Consider the following 11,437-nt stretch of genomic DNA (forward strand, 5'->3'; position numbering starts at 1 on the left):
GAACAATTGTCTATAGGACACTAAACCCCAACATGATAGACACTGGAAGTTCATGCAATGTCATCACTAGAGGAGCATTCGCCAAACTCAAGGTTGATCCTATTCAGATGGAGACCACCATCGTAGACATCCTGGGAGTAACAGGTCACACAATCCAGACAAAGGGGCAAGTGACACTGGAATGTGAGTTAGCGGATGAGGATCAAGTATGGATGGGAGATCTGGAGTTCTCCATCATGGACGGTCAATTGGCATACAACATCATCTTGGGGTGGCCTTTTATCTCAGAAGTGGCGGCTCTCATATCAATACGCCATTTGATGATGTACATCCATACGGCCAAGGGAGGAGTGATGATCAAGGGGAATCAGAAGGTTGCTCAGGAGACATACTCGGTGTCCTTATCGATTCGCCCGCAGTCTAAGGATGATGAAGAAGATGAGCTTGTTATGACGGCCCTTAGAGATACAGAGATGTTCCTCATTGCGGATGGTAAGCAGGTGCGGATCACCAAAGGGCTAAGAGTTGATATTAGGGAGGATGTTACGAAAGTTCTCCTCGAATCAGAAGACGTGTTCGTATGGAAAGATGAGATCCTCACAAGGGTCAGTCCAGATGTGATCACTCATAAACTCAATATCACCGAAGACATGGTCCCTATAGCCCGGAGGAGAAGGAATCATGGTCTAGAGAGATATAAAGCGATCGAGGAGGAGATATCTAAACTGAAGAAGGCAGACGCCATTGAGGAAGTTATTCATATACAATGGCTGGCGAATGTGGTCCTAGTTAAGAAGGAAGGCGGATCATACCGCATGTGTATTGATTTCACGGACCTTAATAAGGCTTGTCCCAAAGACAACTACCCTTTGCCTTGCATTGATATCTTAGTTGATGGAACCGCAGGACATGCAATATATTCCTTCACAGATGTGAAGTCAAGCTATCACCAGATCCCCATGGAGCCATCAGACAGGATAAAAACTTCCTTTGTAACTCACCAGGCAACCTATTGCTTTAAGGTCATGCCTTTTAGGCTCAAAAACGCTGGAGCTACTTACCAGCGGATGATGAACAAGATATTCGAAGGAAGAAAAGGGGATAACTTCTCAGTTTACGTGGATGACATGATCATTAAGAGCACCACCATGGAGAGGCATGCAGAGGACATAAGAGAGGTCTTAGGAGTCCTTCGTCATCATAACATTAAGCTAAATCCTGAGAAGTGTACTTTCGGGGCAACTTATGGAAAATTCCTGGGATATATGATCAGCCAGAAGGGAGTAGGTCCCAATCCAGACAAAATCAAAGCTGTACTGGACATGAAGGTGCCGTAAAATGTCAGAGAAGTACAACGTCTTAACGGGCGGATCATATCACTTGGCAGGTTCATTTCATGCTCTGATCGTAAATGCCAACCCTTCTACGAAGTGATCAAAAAACAGAAATAATTCGAGTGGAATGAAGATTGCAAGCAAGCCTTTGAAGGGATCAAACGCTTCCTCTCAGAACCACCTCTAATGAGCAGGCCTTTGGAAGGTGAGAATCTATACATGTATGTTTCTGTTACTGATAAAGCAGTTTGTAATGTCATGATAAGGGAAGAAGATGGTCAACAATATCCAATCTATTATGTAAGAAAAGTCCTAAAAGATGCCGAAACTCGGTATTCAAGATTGGATAAAATGGCCTTAGCTGTGGTCACCACCTCGATTCGCCTTAGACCCTATTTCCAGGCTCATACAGTCATCGTCCGCACCAACATACCCATGAGGAAGGTGTTACAAAGGCCAGAAACTTCAGGGAGATTGATGGAGTGGGCAATCCGCCTGGGCGAATTTGACGTTCGTTATGAAGGTAGATCTGCCTGAAAAGCCAAGTCTTGGCAGACTTTGTGAACGAATTCACTGAAGAGGGCGTGAGTCTTCCCAAACCAAAAGTGGAGGAATGGACGATGTACACTGATGGCGCTTCTTCAGCAGAAGGTGCAGGGATAGGCATAGTGATCAAGGGACCTCATTACATCAAGTTACATTATGCTGCGAAGCTAGAGTTTCCCGCGACAAATAATACTGCAGAATATGAGGCCTTGATATTGGGGCTACGCCTGTTGAAGGAGATACACCAGAGCGGGTGGTGATCTATAGCGACTCCAAGTTGATGGTCAACCAGGTGATCAAAAACTTTGATGTGAAAGATGAAACTCTGGTCAAATATGTAGAGGAGGTTAAAAAGCTGTTAAACCACCTGGAGATCAAAGAAACCAAATGGGAGCTAGTCCATGTGCTTCAAGGATCAAACACAGAAGTGGACCACCTAGTTATATTGGCTTCTAGCAAAGATTAGTGGGCGGACCTACGATGCCCATTCGAAGTGAAAACTAGACCGGCATTCACCCCGAAAGTCATAGCTCTTCTTACATCTGCCGTGGGAGACTGGAGATCACCGATCCAGCAGTATCTCGCAGACGGAACTTTGCCTCAAGACAAAGAAGAAGCCAGACGGACGGTAAGAAAAGCAGCATACTTCTCCATAATAAATGGTAACCTATACAGGAAATCTTTTGGACAGCCTTGGTTGAAATGTGTTACGACAGAAGACGGACATGAGATCCTCAAAGAGTTACATGAAGGTGCCTGTGGAGCCCATGAAGCATCCGCCTCCATTCTGAAAAAGTCCAGGTTGTCGGGATTGTATTGGCCTACAGCAGAACTTAATGCTCAGAAGCTAGTAGAGTCTTGTCATAATTGCCAATTTCATGCAAATGAATCTCACACGGCTAAGCACCTACAAAAACCCATTATCGAGGGACGACCTTTCACCATTTGGGGTATTGACATAGTCGGTCCTTTTCCTCCTACTAAGAGACAAAGGAAATACGTGGTGGTAGCTGTTGATCACTTTACGAAGTGGGTAGAAGCCGAAGCTGTCTCCTCCATAAGTGCAGAGCGAATGGTCGACTTCGTAAGGGATAATATCGTCGGAAGATTCGGAGTCCCCCAAACAATTATCACTGACAATGGGATGCAGTTCAATTGCGGGGAGTTCAGAGCATTTTGCGAAAGCCAAGGCATTCAGAACAGGTTCGCCTCTGTATACTACCCTCGATCCAACGGAATGACTGAAGTCACAAATCGAACAATCGTCAAAGGCATAAAAAAGAGATTGGGGGAGCACAACAAAAAGTGGGCGGATTAGCTGATGAATGTCCTATAGGCATACAGAACCACTCCACGGACAGCAACGGGTGAATCATCGTTCGCCCTCTCCTATGGCATAGAAGCTGTGATCCCCATAGAGATTCAGGTCCCTAGCGATAGAGTTCTATTCTATTTTGAGGACAAGAACAATAAAAGGTTGATGGAAAGTCTCGATCAACTGGAGGCGAAGAGGGAAAAAGCATATGCATGAATTGCTGCCTACAAGCAGAGGGTTGCAGCCTACCATGACAGACATGTCAAGCTCGTGGATCTGAATCCGGGAGACCTAGTGCTCCGAAAGGCGGACAAAATTCAATCCACAGAGGGCAAAGGAAAGTTGGGAATCACCTGGACGGGACCATACAAGATAGTCACTAAAATTGGACCCGCCACCTTCAAGATTCAAGATATGGAGGGGAACACACTGCCACGGACGTGGAATATTCAGAACCTCTGCAAGTATTTCACCAGAGAGTAAAATGTAACCAAGGTCTTGAGTACTCTTTTTCCTTTAGTAAGGTTTTATCCCATGTGGTTTTTCTTATTAAAGGTTTTAATGAGGCTCACACATAAGACCAATTTGCTGTAATAAGGCGAATCGCCATTCAATAAAGAGAAATTTTCAGTTACGATTTCCTTCTTAAGTATCTTTTTGCAGAAATATAAATATTCAAGATTCAAAAATGGGGAGGCAGCAAAAGCATTCCCACGGTAGAACAATGCTATCATAGCATATCTACCTTCTCCTCAAAGATAGGAGAGCAACAAACTCAGATGGCGAATCAATCTACCTCAAAGATAAGAAATGATTAACCGTGATCAGAGAGGGATTAAAAATTTCTCAGACATGAGATCTTTACATCCTCAAGACATTCTTCCCAAAGAAGAGTGTCAAGACCTGGTGGCGGATCGATTCACCTCAAAGATAGGAAACAATTGATCGCCTAAGGCAGCTTAACTTCCTCAAAAGGAATAAAAAGCTTCAAAGCCTTCAAAAAAGGCTCACATTCCGAGATATGGCTGGCCACCTACCTTGAACTAGCAAAATAAGTCCTAAATACAAGTAATTTACTTGCTGAAATATATAAAGCATAGAAGTTAAAATTAAGGACCAAAAGGTTTCAACAAAAATTGTACTTAGTTACAATAAAATTAAATGTTCACAACATTATCCTCTTTGGATCCATCCTCAAGAGACACATCCTTCAAGGAAACCTCATTCTCCATATCAACTATCCCCGCTTGAGGATCCGCGTCGTTGATCTCCACTACATGCACCTTATCCCATGCCTCCTTGGATGTCTCACCAAGGTCATCCGCGTCAAGGGTGAGAACTGGCTTGACTTCTTCATCTGATCCTTTCAGCTCCTTCCGGATTTGGTCACGGATGAAGTCACGGGGATTTGGCACTCTATCATATCTAATGGCGTCCTCAACCTCGGGGACCACGTACTCCGGATCCACAAAGTCAATCTCTGGGTAGGCGAGTCTGACATAAGCCATGATCCGCTCACCATAATAATACGCTCGACTACCCGCCATAAGCTCCGTATTTATCAAGATAGCTTTGTGGTCCTCAGTATCTTTCGCCACCTTCTCCTTCAGTTCGCGAATTTCATCATCCTTGCTTGTGTTAAGGGCAACGACGACAGCTGCATTTACATTAGCAACAGCCACATCATTCTCCAGCCTCTTGATAGTAGCCTTATCCACGACTCCCTGGAGAAGATCCGCCTCTATTGCGCGCATGTGAGCATAAGCTTCACAAGGTAAGAGGACCGTTTAGAAACAAAGTCCCTACATGGAGGTCACTCTTTCATCCAAAAATGCAAAACAAGAAGAGAAAAGCTTACCGAAATGAGATCCCTTTTTCCCATCTTGGCATGATCGGATCCAGAGAATTTGGTCTGGCTCTCTTGAACCTCTCCAAACTGGCCAATGGCTTCATCCAAGTCATTCACGACGGCCTCATTCCTCAAGGACCCCTTGGTACCATACTTGGAGAACCAGTATTTCCCCAAATCAGGTTTGATCACCTACCCGTGGAAAGCGAAAGATCAGAATCTATAGCCAAAGAACAAAGAAGGATAAGGTAGCCATACATGCTCTTGGTTGAAGCCAAGCTAGTCTCTCTTAGGCATCCCAACCCTCGAAGGGCTCGCCAGCAGTTTCTCCCCACCGGCAACAGCTGATCTCATTTTCTTATTTGGGGGAATCGCATCACCCTGTAAAGGGCGTTTCTCGTCCCGCTTACTGGGATTCGCCACCTGCATGTTCTTCTGAGCCTCTATCTCCTTATGCTTCTTACGTCTCTCTACAAAGGCACGACTGGCTTCAGACAAATCACTGACAAGGGAACAACAAAATAATCAAGGTTCAAGGAAAGAACAAAGGTACCTTCATCAAGTTGAGTAAACTTCACGTAAGTAATCTCGGCCCCCACTCGATGGACTAGAGGAATGTCATTCATCACAAATTCCAGAGCATCGGCATATGTCCAGAAATCTGTTTTGATGCTCTTCATGAGATTCGCCACTTTTTCATCCGCGTCGGTCAGTATACGCAAGTCTCCAGCCATATGTTGAGGCTTAAAGTTCCAGTTCAACGGGAATCCAAGAGATTCGCTCTTTTCCACTTTGATGAAGAAAAACTTTTCGTCCCAAAGATGGACGTTTGACATCTTATCACTAAAGGGCGAATAACCTTTCAATTTGATGAAAGTGATGAAAGATTTGGTTTGGTGTTTTGAAGGCTTGTGAAGAGATCGGAAGACCCGAGGAGTACAGGTTACCCCCAGATTCGAAGCTAAAAAGCAATCTAAAGCTATGTCCAACCAGCCATTCGGATGCAACTAGCTGACGGTGATCCCAATGAATTCCAGAATATCCCCCATCACCCGGGGAAGAGGAAGGCGAAATCCCCTCTCAACATGGCTTTTATATACAGAAAGATATCCCCTAGGGGGACAGGCGGGTCGCTGATGAGAAGCCACCAATGCGGTCTCATAATTCTTAATCTATGGATAACGATCCACCAAATCAGCAAGATCCGCAGGGCTCATACGAGATGAAGTGATCTCTGCACGAGGTTTCTTTTTTCTAATTGGGGTTGAAGGGGAAGCCTCCATTCCAGAAAAAGTCCTAGGGTCTATCACCGGAGCGATAAGAGCTATAGCGGTGGAAGGGTTATGGATTTCAATTAAACTAGGGTGATGATTCTTATGCTCCCTCACCATATTACGCAACTCTGATAAGTCGCAACTAGGGGTACTCTCAGAGGAACTAGAGCTCTCGGAAGAAGTCCAACTAAACGAAGGCTTAGAGGAAGTAGTTAAATCGAAAAGTTCAGTGGTAGAGCTGGAGGAAGAACTCATAAAAATCAGATGACAACAAAATAGAACAAGAAGGTCAACTTACATGGAAAGTCGGAAGCTTCAAGAATTCTTGACACAAGGAAGGCACTGGAAAAAACGCAGACGAAAATCGGAAGAGAATTAGCAAATGAGGAAGATAATGGAAATGAGAGAAAGGAAAGAATTTGAAGAGAGGCCACCACTTACCTCGAGCGGTGTCTCTAAGAAACCTATCGAACGGTGGATGGTCTGGGACAGAGCAACAATTAATGTGGCGCCTCTTGACGGCACACCAAGAAGTTCAAAAGCCCTAAAGGACTTTAACGTTACTTTGGGGGGGCTTCTGATAAACATCGAGATATTATCTACGGGACTGAAAGGGATAATAACCAAAATGATTGCGTATCCAAGTGATCGGGAAAGCTATGGCGTATCAAGCAAGCTACCAAAGCGGCGGATCACAGGGATTCCTCCACACTATATCCATAGTCAAACCTATGGGAGACTCGTCATCATGCCTCGATCCGCCCCCTGAACGATTGAGCCGACTCCCGACAAAGACAGTTAATAACCCATTAATGAGCTAACGGTCATACTTGAATGAGATCAGTAACCGCCATTAATGGAGCATTAATGGAGACTTTCTAGTTACCGAAGGTTACAACTATATGACTATAAATAGCTTGCACCCCAAGCTATTGAGGTACACATTCACGCTCTCCTAAACCTTACTTTGTCATTACATTTTAATTCCATTACTATATACTGACTTTGGCATCGGAGCTTCCCCCCGCCGATCCCAACGGCGCCCCCCGCAGGGAAGGAGTCCGATCGAGAGTTCATCACCAGTTATCATATTCTTAGAGGATAAACAATAAGCACGAAATAGTGTTTAGAATAATGTACCTCAGTGCCTCGGGGTGTGGCTATTTATACTAGGATTCTGTAACAATCGAATTAGTAACTAGAAAGCCCTTTATTTAATGCTCCTTTAATGTAAGATTGTTACATTATTTATATTTGGTTGTTAGCTCATTTATGCAACTGTTTCTAGTCATTAATGATGTCAGTTTCCCTTTAGAAGTCGGTGTCGACATCCTTGAGCTGTTCAAGGCTGAATGGCGGATCTTCCATCCTTGAAGGTTGCGGACCTCGTGAAGGCGTGTGGCCTTTACGGGGCGTATCTGTATGTTAAGGTTCTTTCGAGACGTATGACTTCCTTCATACGCTATCTAGCTGACAGACATCGGCTGACAAGGAGGTTTAAATGCTCTTTGGTCCTTTGATTATAAGGATCTTCATGGATTGCCTCTAGATAATATTTGGATGTTATCATTACTGTAGTGAATCAGATTAATTTCGCCTTCATTTCAGCTTCCCGAGTAAAGTGGAACTTGATCTTGACCTGTTCCGTTTTTTGGTGCTAAACTGGATTTTTTGTAATGGCAATTACAGACTTGGTATCACAAAATATGTTTATCAGTTGGCTCTGTAGTTCACTCATGTCAGTTAAAATTCTTCTTAGCCATATTGCTTGATTAACCACTGAACATGTTGCAATATATTCAGCTTCTGTAGTTGACTACGTGACTGTTTCTTGCTTCTATGATATCCATGAAAATACTCCGCTACCGTGACTGAAATTGTAACATGACGTACTTTTCATTCATCTTCTGAACTTGCCCAATCACTGTTTGAAAACCAATTAATTGGTAAAATTTCATTGGTTTGTACCATATTCCAAAGTCAACAGATGTATCTTAGCACTCGTTTTGCTTCTATCAAATGAATTTGACTTGGATTCTGCATAAACCGTGATAATAGGCTTGTATCGAACCTGATATCTGGTCTGGTAGATGTAATTGGAAAAACAGTTGTTGAGCAGTGGTAGCCAGTAAATCAACCTCAAGCCCCACCCTCTTGCCACGAGCCCTAGCTTCACTCTTTCCTCCCTTAACCATTGTTTGCCTCCCCTCGAGCCTTGCTTGTGATCCACCGCCCCGCTCTTGTTTCAGCTCCTTAAAATTTTCCCCAAATCTCAATGGACAGTGAGACTTATTATGCCTTAAGAGTCCACGCATAGAGCAAATCTGGTTAGAGAAAGGAATTTCATATTTAAATTGAACCACTCTCGTGCACCTAGACCCAAACAACAATATGAAATAGTTGAACAGCCATAGGGACTTCCCCTTCCTACTGATGATGATGAAGAAGAAAATGTGTGTCAAACGTCCATGCGCCACAGTCCAAGATCCTTTGTAAATCCAAAACATGGTAAAATTGGAACATGAACAATTAGTTTCTAAGTTCATGAATCGAAAGGCCTTTCCTCGGTTTCCATACTCTTTCCAAACAGTTCTCCATAACATGGAACTTGATGGCATGATCTATTAAGAATCACCCCACCAAGCAAAACTAATTCAAAATAGCCTCTGCTCTCTCAGCATCCGGTTCGACATTAATTTCACAATCTTCCTCATGGCTTAAAGATAGAGTAGCAAAATCCTCCTGCATAGAAGAATAGTTAGCGTAACTACCAGAAGGAAAATCAAAGAGCGCGTCACAAGGAGAAGAAGCCCAGTGCTGTCATGTAGAGAGCATTAGGATTTACTTTCGATAAATCATATATCACTTTAACTAAATTTGGATGGAGAATATAGCTTGTAAGAAATTCCATGAGTATCTCTACATCGTACGACATAAATGTCTTTATTTTTCTAATATATTGGTACATATACTTCTGATAGATCATATATTAGAAAAATAACCAGAACCATATAAACTTTATTTAGCGATTCTATTAAAGCATAATTTTATCACTGAATAAATAGCTAAATATTCCAAAGCCAATTTAATTTTTTAACCACCCTTTATCATAGTCCGACAATTCAAACTAATTAATATTCTAGTTAGATAAATCTCTCTCGGGAGGCAAACTCTCACACTAAGAATTTTAATCACATCTGTATTTTCACATCTTCAACATTCGAACCCATATTGAATGATTAAACTGATCTATTAAAAGGAAATTAATTAATTACATAATTTCACTCTCTAATCCTTTAGCTTTTCTATGAGTTTGATACTCTAAAACATGTTGGATTAAAAGAGATAAATTTGAGTATGAAGATCCACCAATTTCCATGGATTTTCTTGCCATTTGTGCAAGTTCAATTGCTTTCTTTCTTCTCTTCATCCCTTCTTCTCCCTCATCCATCAAAATCCTTATAGCCTTTTCTACTTCTTCTTTCTTCACCAACACTCCAACTTTCTCTTCTTCTCCCCATCTTACAGGAATTTCAACACCAACTCTAACTCCAATCTTTAAAATCTCAACTATTAATTTCTCATTCAAGAATTGTTCCGAAAACAACGGCCATGTGATCATCGGTACACCTGAGCAAACACCTTCTACGGTTGAGTTCCAACCACAATGTGTCAAGAATCCGCCGATTGCTGGATGAGAGAGTATTAAAACCTGCGGAGACCAACCTTTAATCAAAAGGCCTCTTCCTTTAGTCCTTTCTTCGAACATCTCGTCCGCGAGCCACTTGTCTAATTCGGAACTTTTTTCACCCGTTTTCACCACCCAAATGAAGGGTTGATTTGAAGCTTCTAACCCTAACCCTAATTCTAATAATTGTGATGGTTCTAACCTACACAAGCTACCAAGACAAGCATAGATGACTGACCTTGGTTTCTTCAAATCTAGCCATTTTGAGCATTCTTGTTCATCAATTGAAGCTATGTTTCCTCTTTCAAACTTGTCTAGATTCTCTTTATTGCATAACGAAACCGGCCCTACGCACCACACTCTCTTCCTTATCGCCTTTTGGTACGCCTTAGGGCAACCATTTTCGAGCTCTTCAAAGCTATTTACAACTACTCCAAACGCCGTTGATTCAGCTTCTTGCATCTTGTTCCGAACATCATCTAAATCCGGCAAGCTAACAAATGATCCCGGAAGCTGAGCTCGAGAAACCCTAAAACCCTGAGGCATCCCTGGAACCGCGAAAGGTTCAAAATCAGAAGACACTGAAAGATGTGGATGATAAAACCTAATATTATGAGCACTCAACAAAGAAAAACTCCCCATACCGTGGAAAACAATCCGCGGAACATCAAACTTCTTCGCAGTTTCCACGGTCCACGAAACACATTTGTCGGAGATAATGCAACTCAGAGGAGGAGAAGCGCGTTCAAGCAACGTCTCCAAAGGAAGTTGAAGATTAGCAAGTGCAACATAGAACTTCTTGAGCATGTTTCTTGAAGGTAAAGTGTCAAGATTCTCGTAGCCCGCGGGAAGTCCGGCTTCTTGGGAAGGGAACGGGATAACGACAAGCCTAATCGGGAGGCCCGAAAGAGTTGTGGCTCTATGAATGATTCCATTGAACCTTGATGCATTTTGAGGGGTAGTAACCAAGCTAACAATGACTCCTCTTTGTGCAATTAGCTTAGCCATGTCTATGATGGGAATCAAATGGCCTTGTGTAAAGAGTGGGATTAGAACAAAATGAGGTTGTTTAGCCATTGTTGTAAATGATGAATTCCTGGTTTTTCTTGTGCTTAAGTGAGTAAATGGGTTCAGAGTGCCGGTTGGGGCAAGTCTTATTTTGTGAGCTTGACTTTGAATAAGTCTATTTATACCGTAGATATGTTTTTTTTTTATATAAAAAGATATATAAGGACAAAATAAGTTAGTAAGACTTGGTCCATCATATGAATTTAGTTTTGATCAAGTCAATTGTTAAATAATGTAGACCTTTTCATGGGTTAGGGCACCGGCCTTATAAATTATAGAGTACTATGAAAAAATTACAATAAATATATTTTAATTAATTAAAATGTATTTTGAAAACTGAAAATTAAAATTAAAATTAGTTTG

General features: G+C 42.4%; 1 protein-coding gene across 1 annotated transcript; it reads right to left on the bottom strand.

Annotated features, from left to right (window-relative positions):
• Nucleotides 1-9,355: 9,355 nt before the first annotated feature.
• Nucleotides 9,356-11,162, bottom strand: LOC136208388 (UDP-glycosyltransferase 73D1-like). Its single transcript, XM_065999240.1, has one exon. It carries the CDS (start codon nucleotides 11,081-11,083, stop codon nucleotides 9,590-9,592), a length of 1,494 nt encoding a protein of 497 aa, XP_065855312.1. The 5' UTR covers nucleotides 11,084-11,162; the 3' UTR covers nucleotides 9,356-9,589.
• Nucleotides 11,163-11,437: the final 275 nt, after the last annotated feature.

The sequence above is a fragment of the Euphorbia lathyris genome, chromosome 10 (assembly GCF_963576675.1).
Source record: "Euphorbia lathyris chromosome 10, ddEupLath1.1, whole genome shotgun sequence".
NCBI classification, from domain to species: Eukaryota; Viridiplantae; Streptophyta; class Magnoliopsida; order Malpighiales; family Euphorbiaceae; genus Euphorbia; species Euphorbia lathyris.

What these genes read in the sequence shown, in the direction of transcription:
- LOC136208388 (XM_065999240.1), bottom strand. Translation starts at nt 11,083, where the DNA reads ATGGCTAAACAACCTCATTTTGTTCTAATCCCACTCTTTACACAAGGC.